Source organism: Bombus terrestris, chromosome 17, assembly GCF_910591885.1.
Source record: "Bombus terrestris chromosome 17, iyBomTerr1.2, whole genome shotgun sequence".
Classification (NCBI taxonomy): domain Eukaryota; kingdom Metazoa; phylum Arthropoda; class Insecta; order Hymenoptera; family Apidae; genus Bombus; species Bombus terrestris.
In genome coordinates this window covers 1,663,410-1,683,377 of record NC_063285.1, presented here as the reverse complement: position 1 = coordinate 1,683,377, position 19,968 = coordinate 1,663,410, and the positions used below count along the sequence as shown (strand labels likewise).

The window sequence follows — 19,968 nt, the reverse complement described above, 5'->3', positions numbered from 1 at the left end:
GAGGCTAATATCTCCTTCTTCTCCGGTCTCTGCCTCTTCGCGGCTCTCATAATGGGGGGGGGGGGTCCGTGTCCCAAGGTGAATAGCCTCTGTAGGACTGCCTTCACCATGTCGATCGGCATGTCGTTTGTTGGTCCCTTGCTTTTACATTTCTTCATGACCGTGCGATAGGGTTTGCCCCAAGGGTCGCTCTCCAGTATCTTGCAGTATTCTGCCCAAGCTGTTTTTTTGCTACAGACGATCTCCTTTTTTAACTGCCTACGGATCTCCTTGTAGGCGTTGACGAGGGGCTCGGTGTTGCCGGCATTCTTCTTTCTTTCTCTCGTCACCTTCCTGAGCGCTTTGTGCGCCTGCGCTCTCAGTTCCGCGATCATCGGTTTCCACCAGTAGTTCGCGTACTTGCGGCTCGCCGCACCGTTCGACTTCCTTAGCATCCCTTCGCTCGTACCTTCGATGCTCTTCTGCAAGGGCTCGGCCCCATCCTCACCGATAGCGGCGTTGAGGTCCTCCTTCTTCAGTGTGTCGTCGAATCTGCTCAGGAACTCCTCCGGCGACATGTCCTTGGTCACGTACCTGTAGAACTTCAATACGGTTCGGGTCCTCCTCGTCTTAAACCTGTGGAGCACGTCTAGATGGTCCGAGGCCGAGTATTTGTCCAAGACCGCGCTTCCGGCGTGTATCTCGCTGACCTTGTTGGATACGCTTATTATGTCGGGGAAGCTCGTCTTCCCGTTCATGAAGAAGGTGTACTTTTCCTTGAGCCTCAATGGAAACACCCGGTGGCCGCTTAGTGCCTCCCTTAAGACTCTCCCTCTCTTGTCTGTGGTCGATCCTCCCCAACAGGTTGACTTTGCGTTGAAGACTCTGGCCACGACGACCTTGTCGTGTCTTCTTGCAACGCTCTTCGTCATAGCAGACAGCGTGTCTATGTATTTGCAGTATGCTGGCTTATTTATGCTGGGCGAACGGTATCAGCTGAAGCAGAAGACGTCGCCAACGCGGACGCCCACTATCCCGTCGCTCTTGACCTCCGTTGTTTCATCAGGCAGCTTGCCATTGAGGAGTGTGACCCATATCGAGGCGTCTCCTTTGGTGTCATTAAACCAGTGCGGTAGCTGCCTGTTCGGCTCGGAAATTATTATTATATCCGGCCTAAGTTCGATCGCGCATTGGTGCATCATGTCCTGCGCCAGCTTGCATCTGTTGAGGTTTATCTGCAGTATCCTCATTTACTCGCTTTCAACCGCCTTCTATATTCTGGACAAGCCAGGGATCCGGTTACGTGGTCAAATTTCACTCCTTTCTCCTTGCTGCAGATGGAGCAGCAGGGTGCGTTGACGCAGGCAGCTATCGTGTGGTCTTTGGCTCCGCACTTCCTGCAAATCTCCTTTCCAGGGCTTATCGCCGTGCACTTGTTCGCGATATTCCCAAACATGTGACATCTGAAGCACTTTACCACATTGGGTAGTGCCTTTATCGAGGCTATCGTCAAGCCGGTTCTGATATTCCGGCTCGCCCCCTCTTTGGCCAGATAGGCTTTCGGCATCGTCACTATTGCCGATTGGGTGCCCCACGGCGCCATTTTTAGGGTCTTTACTTCGACCTCAGTAATGTCGCTTATGCCCAGTTGTTCTACTATCTCCCTGGCTAGTTCTTCCTTGCCTACGAGCGAGTCTATATCCCTGATCTCTACGGAGGTCTTGTCGCGCATTGGTAGCGCTCTCACCTTGCCTCTTAGCGCCGTGTTCATATCCGCCGCGGTCTTTTTGGCGTTGCTACCTGCTTTCAGCTCGATCAGGATGTCACCTGTTCTGGTCCTCCTAATCCCACAGCTCTCTGTTAGGGTCCCCCTTGCCCCCATCAGATCTTTGTAGACCTGGATCCACTCCTTGTCCTGCCCTACTTTGACGAGGATGGCTTCGGGTCTGTTACGTATCCTCTTCGGTCCCTCCGGCCTCTTTGGCTTGTCCAATGCCGCCCTTCCTGCGTTCGCCTTCCTGACCACCGTCGGGGTGTCCGTTCCTTTTCCTCTCCTTCCGCGGATAGGGATCCAGTTTTCCTTTACATCGCTGTCCGTGCATTCCGTAGTCGCTTTTGCCGAGCTGTTGCCGGCACAGGCTCCTGCGTAGGAGGCCTCCACTGTCGTTGGTCTCTTCCTCTTGGTGTCGCCCTTCCCCTCGACGGGCGATATCTCCTTCCTTTTTCCTTCCTTCTCCTCACTCCTCCCCGGAGGGGTGGTCATCCTGGTGGCCGTGACTGTCCTCGCGTTCCTCTTGAGCCTCATCTCGTCCAACATCGAGTGGAGCTTGATCGCTTTTTTACTGATGGCGTCCCTCCTTTTCTTGATGTCGGTATCCTTTTTGCTCATGAGGTAGAGTCTGCTACCTATGTATTGGATTTCGCGGAAGACTTCTGTGATGATTTCCGTCATCGCCTTCCATTCGCTCATCTTAATGACGATACTGTCCTCGTCGTTGCCTTCGGTCTCGGCCGTTGCTCTGTTCGCCATGGCCTTCCTCCTGAGACATTCCCTTGGTGCCGCCGCTTCGCTGCCGCTGTCCGACATTTCCGCCGGTGTGTCTAGCTCCGAGGTGCTGGCCGCTTCGTCCCTCGTTGCCCTCGGCTGGCTCCTGGCCAGGCTTCTCGTTTGCTTGCACTCGCTCCCCTCCACTGGGGACTTTCTCATATATCTGGTGATCTTGTCACCGTTGAAGATTTTTTCCTTGGCGATTCGGGTCGCCTTGTCGGTGGGTGGTGTCTTATCCTTGAGTGCCTGCATTGGCATCTCGACATCCTCGATGATTCCCGCGATGTCTTCATCAAATTCGAGGTATCTTCTAGTGCTTTTCGTGCACGTCTTTTCCTCTGTGACAACTGCGGATGTTTCTTGGTCCCCGGTCGTGTTTGCCGAACGAGGGGAGGCCCTGGGATCGACCTTCCCCTCGCCGTTCGTCCAGTCGTTGGGTGACCGTCGGGTCGATCCTGGGACGCTACTCGAATCCCCGACGGGGCCTGGAAGCTCCGAAACCCCCTGAGCCGTAAGTTTACTTGACTTACAGTACTTGTCCATATTGTGTTTGTCTTAATATACATATATATATATATATGTATGTTTGAGATGGATGTCCTTCAACGTAGCCGGTCGTCGTATAATCCCACTGTATCCTTCCGCGTGTATGCGATTCGTGTCTGTTCGACGCGGGGAGTTCTGACTGGCCCTCCACGGGGGTGCTCTCCACCACTCCTTGGTTACCCAGGTAGCCCGCACGGTGGCGCTTCGGTCGCGCGACCCAAGATGGCCCCCGCTCTGCCCCTAACCTCACTTTTCACACACAGCACTTTCAATCGTTTCTCTCGCTTTTATACCAGCGAGCTCACCTATCTCTTGTGTTCCCACTCATTCCGGAGCACTAGAAACTTCACTTTCGTGCACTTTCCGCCCGAATTCTTTAATATACCCAGATATTACGGTTATGCCTACGGAGCGACGTGCACGTGTCCGTTCTGCTTGCCGCCATCATTTTGAGTTTCATTCAATGTATATCTGTACATTAACTTAAAGTTACCAACAGAAGATAGTATGTACAACATACATATACCGTAATTTAAGTTTTCCCTGTACTTTTCCAATAAATTTATAAATTAGGAATTTTCGGAATGGTATCTAGTAGAAAAATCGGTTATTCCCATCTACCTGTAAACGTCTTCCATCGATGTACTAGATGAATTAATATTTTTTCCGGTTCTGCGACGACTGTTTTATTGAATTTTTCCGTATTTTCACCAACTTCCGACATGAGGATCCAACAAATCTTTTATTCCTCCATCAGATTCTTACCTAAACGAAAGTATCTTCCTAACGGATTGATAACCTCCATTCTATCTAATGCAGGAGTCACAGACGAATTTTGATTTAAATATAAAACGTAAAAAGCCAAATAGTAAGCTATGTGTTCGAGCTGCGCGTGACTTTTGTATCTTTTCTCGGTAAAAGTCAATATAGTGAGACTTCCAGTATCTGAAGACCTATTATCAGAATAATTTATTATTGAGACGTTCCACCACCCAAACGTATCATTAATTACACAATATTTCTAAGTATGTCCTTCTATAATTTCATATATTTCTATTACTTTAGTGTTGAGGTAGAACGCGTTCAGAAGTCCACAAGAAAGTGATCTTCAGACATAATAAAGTCTTCTTATTTCGAAACGTTTATGAACCGTTAATGGACCTTCTTTTCTTGTACGTGGAGAAATCCTCATGGACACTCCGCTGTTGCTAATAATCGATAACAGCAGAGTAATGTCTAACTCTTACCGACTAAAACTCCACGATGCCCATCCTACGCGTATGATAGGAGTGCTCCAGGAACCTCTTATGAATTGTCTTCAGTTGTACCCCTTTCCCCCGTCCTCTTGTTCGAGCCAGTTTTAATGATTCTCCGACTGTTGAATTTGGTGTTAGAGGGGGGGGCGTTGTCCCTAGCGCTATCCCCCCTTTTAGTCGTGGTCCGTTGAGACGACGATGGAGCGGCTCCAGACCGCCTGACCGCCATCCCCCTCTATCGCGTTATCCTACAAGGGTGTGAGTTTTTCTTTCACTCCCTTTCTGCTCGTTCCTTTGCGAGCATAACTCGCTCGCAAAAGGGGCGGGCAGCCTCGTATTCCTGTGGCCCGCTCAGCATCGCTTGTACAATCGCCGAGGGGGATCAATCTTTTACCTATGACGTGTCACAGGGTGTAGCGGGACAGCTTCCATGCCGGACAAAGCTTCAGCGTGTGCTGCGCCGTGTCCCTGCCCTCCCCGCAGTGGTGATAGGTGTCCGTCTCTCCTGTCTGATTTTCCTCAGTTACTCGCCGAATACGTCGTGTCCCGTGAGCACCTGGATCATCCTATAGGTGAGCGGGAGGTCGCGGCAGCTTCTCCATGTTTCCCAGTTTGGAAGGACCGCCTCCGCGCCTCGATGTTCGCCTCTCTCGTTGTACAGCTGGGATCGCCACTGATCCCACGCGTCCTCCTCGACGATTCCTAAGACGTTTGGGGCCAGCATGACATTAATGGACTTAAGTGTCTTGAGACAGCGGTTTCCAACCTTTATGCTACTATGCTTCTCCTAAAAAAAAATTTCTTTCCGCGCCTCCCTACCTTTTACTTTTTTAACAGATATAATAATATAAACACGTTTTAAATAATAAAAAAAAGTTGAAAACTACAATTAACAGAATAATAATAAAATTTTGTTATAACATATACGTGCTTTACAATATGAAGTTTTATTTATTTGTAGATATTATGGTATGAAAATTAATGTTTTATTAAAAAATGTTGCCGCCTCCCCTGGCAATACTCCGCGCCTTCCACGTTGGAAACCACTGTCTTCAGGTATAAATAGGATGATTCAACGCAGCTCAAGCTATTAACAAATTTATTTGACATAGCAGTCAAAAAAAAATATGAAATCCATAAATGATTTTAAAAATTTATATTATATTGTACTTTTTGTAATTGTTCTTGAATTATTTTTTTTGAAAAGTGGAACGATAATGATAATAAAACACGCGTGTTCTACCATCCACAAATTCCCTCATTCAAGCAGTCGTCACTCCATTAATTTCCTCCATAAATTCGAATAATGGAAATTCTACTATCCAAAAGAGCTTGTAATTCGCGCTTCAATCATACTTCGAAGCTTCTTCGTCTAGATTGCTGTGAAATAATTTTTGTTGGCATTAATAAATATTATAACGACAATCTTGAAGAAGCGCTCTCAGAGGTTATGGCACCTGTTATTGATAAAAGAACGGTTAGCATCAGTGGCGTAAGAGTGGAGTAAGAGTGGAAATAATGTTCGTGTGGCGCGTTTAGAGTAGAAATTCACAAGTTAAGATCTTTAAACAGAGATTTATTCAATGAAAATAATATGAATAATAATAGTGATACAATAAATACAACAATACTAATATAATAAACTGAAATGACAAGTATTTGAATGATAATGATATAATATTGAAAGTTTGAATACGGAAGTTTATAATATTCTGAAACGTTTTCAATATGTACGATAATTGAGATGCCTAAAATCTATCTTATTAATTAAACTGACTGCGCATGTGCGACAGGCTTTGTAAATAAAGCTCAAACTCAGTAAATCCAGTAAGTTTTATTGAACAACATCGCTACTAAGAAGCTCCGCTCCTCGCTAGATCATTAGACGTGGAACGAATCTTAACTCAACCTTAAATCAACATTAGATTTATCCCAGAGTGTGTCCTTAAACCAAAAGTGTTCCTTCGTTAGCTAATTTAATCAAGTTGATCTTGAGAGCTCTACACAGACAGATAAAACCGGATCAGGCAAATTCTAGGTGATTAAGCTCTTCGCGAGCTCATTAAACTTGAAGCGAATCAACCGATTATGAGTCTCTTGGTTTCTCAAAGATCTAGTCTCTAAGTCGGTTCTTGAAGCCACTAATCCAGGAACTGAATCGAACTACCAGCCCCCTATTTATGCTTGATAGTCGTGATTATGTGGTGCACTCACGTGGATGCGCAGTGTCTGGCCTCGAATATATTTTGTTGCTAATTTTTTATAAAAAAATATAAAAAATAAACGCGAGCTTATATTAATAATAATCCTGATTTAATCTTAAAGAAAAATACATAATTTAAACTAAAATACAATTTTTTCTAAATAAAAATAACATAAAGTAGTCATTTTTATATTGATGGTCCAGGAATGAGAGTGGCAACGTTATAGTACTTTTAAACTAAATCTATGCTGTGGCTTATTTGGAATATGTTGCGAAGTGGCTGACGTACAATGTCAGACACTTGTAAATAAAAAAAATTAATTTTACAGCAAAAGAGTTGCTTTCAGAATCTATGATAATTACACGCTCTCTTGAAAAGTACTATGAGCTCTTAAAGTCTTAAACACTTTCTCTTTAACACAAAAATACTACGAAAAGTTGGGGAACATTATTTTTCAAATTATTTGTATACAAGAATGATTTTATCTGTTTGCTTCTTTCCAGGAATTGTCCAGGATACATGTTACCAAAAACTTTTTTTGAACAGGAACAGGATTATATATGCAAAATTTGTGAATCAATTGTTCCTTATGCGGAAATTGAAAAAATATTAGAAAATATTGGTATATACCTTTCAACCATGAAGAAAAATGACATTATTGCATGTAACGAATTTATAAGTCGTTACGAAAGTACTCTCCACCCAAATCATTTTTACAACATTGATGTAACGATTGCTCTGGCTCAATTGATTGGACAACAAACTGGAGGATTAGCAGCAGTAGAAAAAGATCTTCTCATCGAGAAAATAGAATTATGCAAAAAACTGGATAAATTGCTCAAGACACTCGTTCCTGGTAATGTATTTTATTTAAGAAATGATAACTAACGACAATTATTCCATGTTACCTTCATTTACCTTACTCATTTCTGACAAATTCAACGAGTCTTATGTGTTAAAATTAGCTGATTCACTTCACCATAGATACGCAAAATACTCAAATACAAATACATGATGGTAGGATTTCAAGGAATTCCTGGAAACATTTTGTTATTTAATTTGTTTACTCGATTAATATTTTCTGATGCCACCGTTGTTATTGTTATAGGAATTTGACGGAGGGATCAGGGTGATTTTTAACAAATTATAATGTATTTAATACAACCGTATACCTGCCCGTCCAATACTTTCACAGAAACCCCCGTACTTCTTTACCTTTCCTTCTGAGTGTGTATTGCACATTGCTTAGGGCAGTTGAGAATTTCCCTCTTTTTGAAAATATGCAAATATTTGCAAATATATATAGAAATTGCACACCCTAGAAAGAATGCGAAATAGTACCAAATTCTTGTTGGTTAGGCGTCAGGGATCCCCGGGAGATGAGGGTAATTGTACAATTTCCAATTCGCCGTTCTCCACTCTCTCCTCCTCGGGTATCGTGATGATGAGCGCGCGCTTAACCTAAGGTTACTTTCGAGCTTTTTAACTTCCTGGCTAGGTCGGAGTTTAACCGAGTACATCATGTCATTTCCGCTCATTTTTAGCCATTCCTTCTCCCAGCACTACGAATCTCTTCTAGGTGTAGTCTACTTCTCTATTTCAAAGTTTTTAAAATATACCTTTTCTTGATCAGTTCTTTCCCACCCATCTCAATCTCCCGTGTCCACCAGTATATAATGTTTTTAGCCTTTAGCTTTGTTCTCTTTCTTTCCATAGTTTAGCTACATGTCTTGACCATAGCTTCTTTTTTTAATCACCTCATGGAATTTTCGAGTACAAAGTATTAATGTTTCCTTTAGTCCTTTCCTCCATAAATAATCAATAAATAATGACACGTCATGGAGTTTATCTACGCCGTTCTTCTCAGTGGCACTCGGATTTCACATTAGGTTCTTTTAGTTCGAACTTCCCGTCAGGGGAAGTGTCCCACCCCTTCACGTCAGGGTCGACCGCAAGTGACTTCATTTTAGTAATAATAAGTATGTATAATATATAATATAATATAATAATAATAATAATAATATAATAATATATAATAATAATAAGTAATGTATAATAATAAGTAACTCCAGTTGTCATCATGATTACCTCTTCAATAATATTTTCCGTCGTCAATAGCGTGCCGACATAGCTCCCCAATTTGGTTCTGCCGAGGATCCACCTAGGACAGTGTCACAACGCATGCTCCGTGTCGTCTCCTTCTGTGTCGCATCCCAGCATCTAGAATGAACCTCTTTGCTGATAGCCCTATGATACACGTTCAATATCTCGTATCCGGCCAATAGTTGCATCGTCCAATGATCAATATTTCTTTTGCACTTCTTGAAAGTACAAGCGTCCCCTATTAATTTCTTCGTCCAATTGTCATTTCTATAAGTGCTCCATTCTTCCTCCACTTGTCGTCTATACGTTCTTTCACTGCCTTCATCCTTTCCACGAAATTTGAAGCAATTCCTACGCTAGACCGACTCTCATAATGTTCTTGTTGGTAATTCTTCTTTACTTCATACATCTCGGCCCGGAGTTCCGCTTTGTAGTAAATCGGCATTGTGCCCGTCAATACGCACGGCACTGCATGCGATGCAGTGCTGTAGGCCGTAGACGATTTTACGAATGCTGCCTCCTGGAAGATGTTTCTGTTTTTCCTGATCAACAGCATAAAGCACCACTGTCTCCCATATTCCATAGTAAAGTTTCCTGACTGAGACAGTGGACCCGTTAACGTTAGCTAGCAACATCCTCAGCGCCTCCATGAATAAATCCGCCTTGCCACGGACTTTGTCAAAGTGAGCTCCGAACCTCCTGCAATTATGCAACTGCACCCCAAGGTATCTGATCCCTTTCTTGGTTCTCACTGGATGACTCTCAATCTAAATGTCCATGACATTGGGATTATGTTTCCCGGTGGGCAGGATTACCTCCGTCTTTTCGTGTGCTATCACTAATCTATTGTCAGCACATCACAGTGTCACTACATTCATTGCCCAAGCTTACTCCGATCTCCTCTTGGCTAGTTATGTCAAGTATCAGTGCCAGTTCGTCGGCAAAGGCGACCGCATTCAAACGAGGGATATCCTGAAGCTCCTTCAGGAGGCCTTCGTATAAAAGATTCCATAACAGGGAACCTAATATAGAACCCTGTAGGACACCCGGGTAAACTTTCCTCTTCACCGTCCCTCCGCTGTTACGGATTACAATCTTCTTGTCTTTCAGGTAGCTGCCTAGAAGACATAAAAGCTTCCGGGGCATCCCTCTCGCTTCAGCCTCCAGCAGAATCTTATTCCAGTAAGAGCATTGAACACATTCTTAATATCCACCGCTGCAAGCACACATATCCGTTTTTTTCTTCTGAAGCTGTCCGCCAATTCAACTACCCGGCGCAGCGCGTCCACCGTGTTCTTCCTCTTGCAAAATCCAAACTGGTTTATATGGAAGGGGTCGAGCCCCAGCTTTTCCTTGGTCAAATTCTTGAAGGCATGTTCCTAGACTTTACTAAGTGTTGGCAACATACTGATCGACCGGTACAACGATAGTATTATGGGGTCCCTACCCGGTTTCCGGATAGGTACCTCCTTCGTCACCTTCCATATCGCAGGTATCCTTTCACTGAGGTTTACTAGATTTCGTAAAATTTTAAAATAACTTTATTTAAATCGGCATCCTTCGAAGTATACCTAAAATTTTTTCGGTTACGCCTCGTCTTTCTCGTTTTAAAATCATGCAGGACATACGTATGGTCTGACGCTATCCACACATTTGCTATTTTCTCTCTCACGTATTTCTTGGCCAGTCTTCAATCCGTACTGATCACATCGATGAAACTCGTTCTCCCGTTCCTACGGAACGCATAGCTTTCCCTCATATTGATGGGTACGATACCATTCTTTACCAACATATTCATTGGATTCGTCTCCCAGCGATCAGTTCTCTAGCCGCCCCACGCAGTAGTCTTCGTGTTAAAATCGCCGGCGATCATCACTGAGGGATAACTCTTCCTGTTTGTCTGGATGATGATCTCCATTTCCCTTAAGTATTCGTAAAATTCTTCTGGTTTGACATTGGGGGAATAATACCCCGAAAGCAATGCACGTCGTTAACAGTAATGCTCACTAGTCCGTTGCTGGTTGTCACAGTACTTTCATCTGGATGTTTTCCTCTGAACAGGATCACCCACAACGATGCATCACCTTTGTTATCGTTACACCAGTAAGCCTTCTGTTGATAAAGCTCAGTGATAAGGACCACGTCGACTTTAGTTTTGCAGACATACTGATACATTAGCTCTTGGGCCAACCTACACCTATTCAAACTTTAAATTAGGATTATTATCTTCTAAGTCTATTTCCTCCTCTCATCGTATCCTTCACCGCTGGACATGCCAGTGATCCTGTTATATGTCTCAGGTTGTCTCTTCTCTCTGCCGCGCAGATCGCACATCTTGGCTCTTTGCTGCAGCCGTTTATAGCGTGATCCCTATCGTCACACCTCCGACATAGCTCCCTCCTTGTACTCAGTACCGTACACATTATGCCCCAGCATGTGACATCTATAGCATCTGAGGACATTCGGGATAACTCTGGCTGTTGCTATTGTCAATCCTGTCCTAATCCTGATGGTGGATTTCTCACGTGGAATGCTATTCACTGGAGCTACCACCATCGCCTGCTGGGTTCTCAGCGATTTTATCTGAATTCATATTTCCTCCTTGATGTCCAGCTCGGTGTCCTCGGTCAGCTCCTCCCTGGTAGCAATGGGATCTATATTTTTTATCTCAATGTCTCCCTACTTGATATTTCCATGTCCTTCTTCATGGCCGTCTTCAGTTTCACTGCAACCTCGTGCGCCGGTACCTTATTATTAATTTCAATCAAGATGTGCCCTGCCCTCGTCTTCCTCACACCAGTTGTTTCCTTGAGTACTGTAAAGATATAGAAGGGATTCGGAAATACAAATAATTTCCTTTATTTAGCACACAACAGTTATACATATATCTCAGACCTCGAAATCCTACTCGCACGCACGCTTGTTGTCAACCAATTCTTCCAGATACTTCTAACGACTTACTATTGTCTTTTGTCCCAACTAAGGCCTGGACGCTCTTCGACGCTTACACACACATTCACATGTACAGTGTAAATGTATCATGTTCCTAACACGCCTCCTTACATTTATACTGTACACTTAATCGTATTTACATGCTTTGAGAAATTATGTAACAGAAACTTTAACACTTATTGCTCTATTTACATTTCTCTTAGTTTACATTCATCCATGACCTAAACCTTTCGAATTTCTCTCTACACAGTGCCTTCGTAAAAATATCCGCAGTATTTTCGTCTGTACTTACTTTAAGTATGTTTATCTTGTTCTCCTTTAAGCACTCGTGAACATAGTGATAATGAACTTTAATGTGTTTAGAATTTTTTGTAAAATTTCCATGCTTTGCTATACTTACCACTTCAGAGTTATCCTCATAAATTTGTACAGGGTTATCGTCTAAATTTACATTGATGATTTTCATAATTTCCCTAATAGACATTAATTCATTCGCCGCTTCCGGTAGAGCTACATACTCTGCATAGGTCGAGGCTTTTGTCACACACCTTTGTTTTTTAGACTTCCAACCGATTACATTTCCATACAATCTAATTACATATCCAGAGTCGATTTCCTATCTAAATGATCTCCTGCCCAATCAGCGTCCACATAACAATCTATCGTTTCACATTTTTCATTCCTTTTATAATCTAATCTTAAATCTCTAGTCCGGTACAAATATTTCAATATTCGCAAAGCATATTTAAAATGTATCTCATTACAACAATCTTGAAATCTACTCAAATAATTCACACTACAACTTATATCGGGTCTGGTATTTACACTAATATACAACAATGTGCCAATTAAATTTTTGTATCCAATATCCTCTCTATTTATCTCAGCTTTTTCAATTTCTAGCTTGGTCTCCATAGGTGTACAGTACAATTTGCCATTTTGTAACTTATATTTGTTTGCTAATGATTCAATGTATTTCTTTTGGCTTAATCTCATTTCATTTTTGAAATAATCATACTCTATATTTATTCCGAGATATTCTTTGACTTCACCTAAATCTTTCATTTCAAATCTATTAGTTAATAACTTCTTTACACTTTGTATCTTCCTTTTGTTTTTACTACAAATTAGCAAATCGTCTACATACATTAATAAATAAACAACATTTTCTCCCTCTCCACGTGTATATAGACACAACTCTATGTTATTCTTCTTAAAACCTAATCTCGTCACATACCTATCAAAACACTCATACCAGTCCCTTGGACTTTCTTTTAACTCTTAAAGCGCTTTCGATAGTTTACAAACTCTATTCGTTCCGTCCGTATATCCCTTTGGTTAATTTACATATATCTCCGAGGTTACTTCACCATTTAAAAAAGCAGTTTCTATATCCATTTGCTCAATAATTAATCCATTTTGACAACAATATGATAGCAATATCTTAAAAGTCTGATTACTCGCTACTGAGGAATATATGTCATCGGCTACGTTTCTTTGTTGGAATCCTCTTACCACTAATCTAGCCTTAGTCATCTGATTTTCTCGTATAAACCCATTTTACATCTAATACTTCTTTGCCTTTTATCCTTTCTACCAATTTTCAAGTTTTATTCTTATAAAGACATTCTATTTCCTTATCCATAGCTTGTTTCCAATCTTCGCTATTTTCACAACAAATCGCCTCCTCAAATGTACAAGGGATATCTACTCTACAATAATTTGCATGGATTTCACTAATGTTTTCTTTTTCTGGATACCTTACTGGATTTCTCTTATTACGTGTAGATCTCCTACGGATGTTTAAGCTTCCAGGACTGTTATCATTTTCATCTTCCCTACTTTCTAACTCTTCCTTATTCACGCTTACCAATAAATCATTATCCTCAATGTCATCGTTATCTTTATCGAATGAATTGTCCATAAAACCGACACATTTTGTGTCTGTTTCTATGACCTCTACACGTCTAGCTACTGTTATTTTCCCACCTAATAACACTCTGTAACCTACTTCACTATATCTTAACAAAATTCCCATGTCTGCCTTCTTATCCCATTTAGAAACTGAGGTGGTGTGTCGTGATAGGTGCAGAAGGAATACTCCGATGTTCAACAAAAAGTTTATTACTTATAACAATCAACGAGTCAACAATTCATACGATTCACACTTAACGATTAACCATCGAGAGTTTATAATCGCGTGTCTCGGCTTGTGTTTGCGTCGCTATGATACTGAACCTTTCGCACTTCGCGGCTGGAGGCAGAATGACTCCTTGTTCGAAACCGAACGGATTCTTTTCTTAGTTGCCCTTCGATATCCCTACTACACACGCGTTTATTAGATGTACCGCGGCGGTTGCCGCGCGTGCATTCTTCCAAACATTCGGCGGAAGAACCATAGGAATATCGATGACACATTAGGCGCGTCGGCCTTACGCTTTGAAGATATAGCGCTTTGTGTCGCGAAGCCGTTGGAAAGTTCCGTGCTCGTGCGCCGACACAAAACTCTTTTTTGTTCTGATCTTCTTACAAAAACTTTACTTCCATATAGATGTAGATTTTCAACACTTGGTTTTCTCCCGAAGAATATTTCAAAAGATATCTTTCTCTCTATAGTATTTACCAGTATTCGATTTTTCAAGTATACCGCTGTACAAACTATTTTCGGCCAGTACCTTTTATATACTTTCGCTTCCGCTAACAAGCAACGTGCCATGTCTATCACTGTTCTATTATACCTTTCCGCTGTCCCGTTTAATTCATGTACGTAGGTTGGGCAATTATTTATTCTGATACCTTTATCTCTAGCAAATTTATAAATTCGATTATTTAAATGTTCTTCTCCATTATTGCATCTCAATATTTTTAACCTCTTGCTCGTTAAATTCTCGGCTTCATTTACAAGCTGTACGAAACAATCAAAGACCTCATCTTTTGATTTTATACAATAAATTCTAGCTATTTTACTATAATCATCGATAAATAAGATGAAATATTTCTCTTCATTGAATCCGGTAGTCTTAAAGGGACCGCACACGTCCGTATGAATAATTTCCATTATCTCCCTAGCCTTGGTTCGATTATTTTTGAATGGTAAATTATGCATTTTACTTTCTATGCACACCCTACATTTCAAAAATTCCTTTTCAAATTCATTCGGTATACCAGTCACTAGCTGCTCCTTACCCAAAATATTTAAATATTTAAAATTTACGTGTCCTAGCATCCTATCCTATGCCATCTTTCCTTTTTACTCATACGTTCGGCACTGTTTGCTAAGTGCTCCTTCCCTTTCAATATACTTTTCATTCTATATGTTCCATTTTCTTTAACCGCTACCGCTGTAAGTTTATTGTACTCTTCTATTACTTTTGCAATATTTCCTTTTGAAATAACCGTGTTCTTATCATCTGTTAACTTGCCTAAACTAATCAAGTTTGCGGACATTTCTTTCGCATAAAAAACATTATTCATATTTATTTTATTTTGCTTTCCAAATGCTTCAAAATAGCTTATAACATTCCCTACTTTTGTTGCCTTTATCGATCTATTATCGCCTAAATATATATTTACCGGTTCTTTAAGGTCGATAGATTTATCAAAATAATTGACATTATTAATTATGTGATCTGTACAACCGCTACCTAATAGCCACATTATTTCATTAGCACTTATCTCGTTCACCTCACTGCTGTGTGCTGCGAGCGCTGTTGCTATTGGCATGTCGATTCGAGATTACTTCACGTTCCGCACGAGAGGCGAGAGACTCGTATTTCAATTATGATCGTTATTACAAAATTTATTAGCAACTGACAGAGTAACGATACAGAATGTTATAACAGAATAGAATAGAATGTCGAGTATTGACTTGGGAGGGTTTTTATATCAAGGGTTTGGTTCCTGTGGAGGGGTTATCGCTGGATGCCGATTACATTAGCATCCTATTACTGCTTAGTTATTGTTTCGATGGCTAAGGTATATGAGATATGATTATCCTATCGCTGTATTCCCGGGACCACCGTGACACTATCCATGTGCCTGTTTTTGAGTTACCATGCTCGCTCGTGCCGGTTGTTGATTGACGATGGAAATTTTCACATCCCCTGCTCGTATTGCCTTTGTTTCCTCTTCCTCTGCTGCGACCACGTGTTGACCCACGCCAAAAACTGTTACTGCTTCTCGCTTGGACGCCATTTTGACACTCTCTCGCAAAGTGTCCTACTCTTCCACATCTGAAGCATCCTTCCTTTTTTGCAGAAAAGGCGTTGGATTGCATTTCTCCTCGATTGGACTTATTTTTCTTCTCCGCTATTTCAATTTTATTTTTTACATACGCTACCGTTTGATTTTCTTCTTTCAATGCATCTATTATATCCGCTATGTAGCTGTATTCTTCGGGTAACGTATTCAGCATATAATTTAATTTTTCCCTCTCACTCACTTGTGCACCCGCACATTTTAATTCGTTTATTAATTTTTCGAAATCGCTAAAGAACGATGCTGAATCACTGTAGTTGTCAAGTCTTATCTTTTCCAATCTCCTTCTGCATACGATCTGTAGTGCCGTCGACTCTTTCAAGTACATTTCATTGAACTTTTTCACTATCTCATACGCCGTGTTTTCTTCTCTAATATATTCCAATTGTCTATTTGTGATGGCACTGTAAATTATATTTATTGCTTTCAGATCCTTTTTGTCCCAGTCTTCACTGTCGGTTTCGGTCTTCACCCTAGTTGTGACAATCTCGCATTCTATATACCTGAGAAACATCGTTATTCTTTGCTTCCACATACCGTAATCCTCACGATCGAATATAGGTATCATGATTTCCGATCATGATTCCGATAAATGATTCCTTATCTCTTACTCAAGCGTTCCTACGTGCTCGAAGTATATCTTTCCTCTTTGTAACCTTTGAAGGTTTCTTCCCTTACTGAAAACTCACTCGAACTAACTTTCAAGATTGAAAACCACGCACTAAATAACTTGCAAAACTATGAACCACGCTCTACTACCATGTAAAGATATAGGAGGAATTCGGAAATACAAATAAGTTCCTTTATTTAGCACGCAACAGTTATACATATATCTTACACTCTAAAGACGTAATCCTACTGGCACGTACGCTTGTTGTCAACCGACTCTTCCAGATACTTCTAACGACTGACTATTGTCTTTTGTCCCAACTAAGGTCTGGACGCCCTCTGACGCTTACACACACATTCACATGTATAGTGTAAATGTATCATGCTCTTAACAAGTACATCTTTCGCTCCCACTACCTCTCTGTAAGAATCTAACCAGTTAGCGTCCTGGCCAACTTTAACCAGGATCGCTTCGCTCTTTCCCCTTGCTACTATATCCCTTCTTTCATCCTTACCACTTTTATTTCTCAGTGCCTTCTCATCGGTCTTATCAGCTACACTCCTAATCCCTCTTCGCCTGACGATCGCCGTCCATTCACCCTCGCTTTCGGCATTTTGTCTGTTCCTACCACATGCCTCGGCATATGATAGCTTCTCTTGCCTCGGATTTCTCCTATTAGTCGTTCTTCTTTCTTTCAACGGCGATATTCCTTTCCCTTTTGCCGACTGGCCGACCTTGGTTTGAACGGCTGCCGACACGCCAGCGCGGTGTATTCACTCTTGTTCCTTAGGAGTCATCTGGGTGGGCACCATTCTCCTGTCACGACGTTCCCTTTTCATTTCGGCGTTGGTGTCGATCCAACGCCTCATATTCCTTATTTCCCTTGTATTATCAGCCTTCAACTTCTCCAGCGTCGGGTCACCCGACATTGGGCAGATCTACTTGTAGATAAGTAAGTTGAGTTACACTTGAATTGTGGACCAGTGAGTTCAGTTCGACTTGGACTTTGGAAAAAAGCACATTGGCTACCCCGTTGACCGTGGATTCGTTATTGGGCCTAAGATCATTGCCATTAGCATTTCGAATATATAATTACCACGGTTACTTGTCAAATTCTGTAATAATCATATTTGTACTAGTAAATATTTTTTCTATTGCGTAATAACCATGTCTAATCCAAATGAAGATTCGTTACACGCCCCTAACCCTAATGATAACTCGGCATGTATATAGGGAAAAATTGCTCAAAACGTTGATCCTGATGACATATTTCAAGGTCAGTGAAATCGATAAGTTCATCCACGTCGTAAATAATTGCCAATAATCCTTGTATAGAAGATATATTAATATTATGTTATTACTACTAATATTTCTTCTTTGCAATTTGATATGGTAGGTACAAATATCACTGCATATCATTTATAGCTATACATGATGGGTATATATAAGAGAAAACAATAAACATGCAATTGATAAACTTTTACAAATTTATCAGAAAGCAAAGCTGCAACGAAAAAACATTATCTTTAATTTTAACTCTATTTTTATTTCAAATATAACTAGTATGCTTTCTTAAAAATCGTCAATTACATAAGATTATAAAAATCGGCAATTTCAAAAATTCATACAGTTGCCTACGTATGTATGTGCGCAATGAGCACGATCCTACCTGAATCAGATCAATTAGTACGCTTACTTACGTCATGCTTTACTTTACGATTTCATTGTATCTCATCCACTTGGTACGGATAGTAATAGTACGTATAATTTGAGCTTTTTGTTTCAGCTGAAAATCGAATTCGAGGCCTGATTCTTTTCGAATTACATGCAGCCCACGCACACCTTAGTAGGAGACATACAGAAATGGAGATTTTAGTGCCATTATTGGTAAGATGAAATATCAAATTTGACACATACTTAAATAATACTACATATTTAAATAATAATATATATGTCGATGATGAAAGGACACCGGAGCCTTCCCTTTAGAATTTTGGGAAAGTCCCTTAACACTTTAATCTAGATTCTACCATAGCCGTAATTAAGCAATTGTCGTCATTCAATCCGACTGTGTTTGTTCGGGATTTATGATAGTGAACTTGGGCTCGAGGCGATAACCAGTCGCCGAACGTAACCGCGGTCAAGGGATGAACGTTTTTACCTAACAAAGGTATGGAGTAATTCTATAGCTCTCCTTAAAAGAAATAGTTATAGCGGCACGCGACAGTAAACGCGTGTAAACGACAATTCTAACGGTTTCTGTCCTGTGGCTCGCCACACGCAGACCCTATTCTTCGGGTAAAATGATTACCAGATGTCGACGCATCTCTACAGTACATGTTCAGCTAGCCCGGCATCGGAGTGCGCCGGCTGTACGCCGGCGTGGTGCGATCGAGGCTCCTCTATGGAGCTCCAATCTGGGCAGAGGACCTGATAGCCAGCCGCCGCAGTCTTCTGAAGGTCAGGAGGTTGCAGAGGACGGCGGCCATCAGGGTAGTGAGGGGCTTCCACACCATTTTTGCGGCAGCAGCGGCGGTGCTCGCCGGGTTCCCCCCTTTCGAACTGCAGGCACTGAGGTGTCGCGAGATTTACCTTCACACTCGGGGTCTGTCGGACGAGGTCGATCCGGTGGGCGCCGACGTTGAGGGTCGGGCTCGACGGGCCCTGCTCGACAGATGGCGTGCTAGGCTCGGCATGAGAACAGGCGCGCCGGGGCTAAGGGTCCTCGAGGCCGTCCTTCCAAACTGGGACGTTTGGTTGGACGGGGCCGGGGCCCCCTGACTTATAGGGTGACGCAGGTACTCGGGTGTCCGTGCGGATTTCCTCCACGTCAAAAAAAAAGTTATCGCTTCTTTCAACCTCATTGAAGTGCTTTATTATTGTAATCATATCGAAATATTATATCCATACTTGTCATTTCATTCTCAAGTTTTAAGATAATGTGAAAATTTTGAGACAACATTCTGAAAATCTGTATCTATGATGTTATCTTGCATACTGTCTGTTGCGAATTATCAACTAAAGAGCGACCGGCCAAGCCCAACCGATTGGTCGATATCGCGTACCTTGAATGACTTAATACTCAAGGTGGAGGAGGTTTAATAGATCGATTGTTAGTGTATAAAAGTAAAAGTAATGTTGTTGCATAAAAGTAAAGTTTGATCTTTTGAACACAGCAGTTGTAAGATCTTGTTGAGAGTGAAGTATTTCACCCGCACGGTACGACGCTCTGTTGGTGATTGTCCTAGTATGTCGCTGATTTCCCCCATCAGCCGTTGGGTCTCGTCCATGCATCGTGCCTTCCCGACCGGGGGTTTTCCCTGGGGTTTCTCCCTGACCTCTGAATCATCAGATTTACAGCTCGAGGAGGATAGGTAATTCGAAATTTCTCAAAGAACGGATAGGTGCTATCCAAGGCATAAACGAACGGCCACTCGAAATCCCGAACTCCGTTTCAAAGATCATATAATGTTTTCGAAAACCTTGATCTTGTAACCCCAAACTCTTTTGCCC

At 41.8% G+C, this 19,968-nt stretch overlaps 1 protein-coding gene across 1 annotated transcript in view; it reads left to right on the top strand.

Annotated features, from left to right (window-relative positions):
• LOC125386732 overlaps window positions 1-18,541 on the top strand; it is a 55,499-nt gene extending 36,958 nt beyond the window's left edge. Inside the window, exons 3-4 of the mRNA XM_048413829.1 lie at window positions 7,037-7,389; window positions 18,242-18,541. Of these exons, the coding sequence (XP_048269786.1) occupies window positions 7,037-7,389; window positions 18,242-18,351 (463 nt within the window). The 3' untranslated portion in view covers window positions 18,352-18,541. The remainder of the gene's footprint in view (window positions 1-7,036; window positions 7,390-18,241) is intronic.
• The last annotated feature ends 1,427 nt before the right edge of the window (window positions 18,542-19,968 follow it).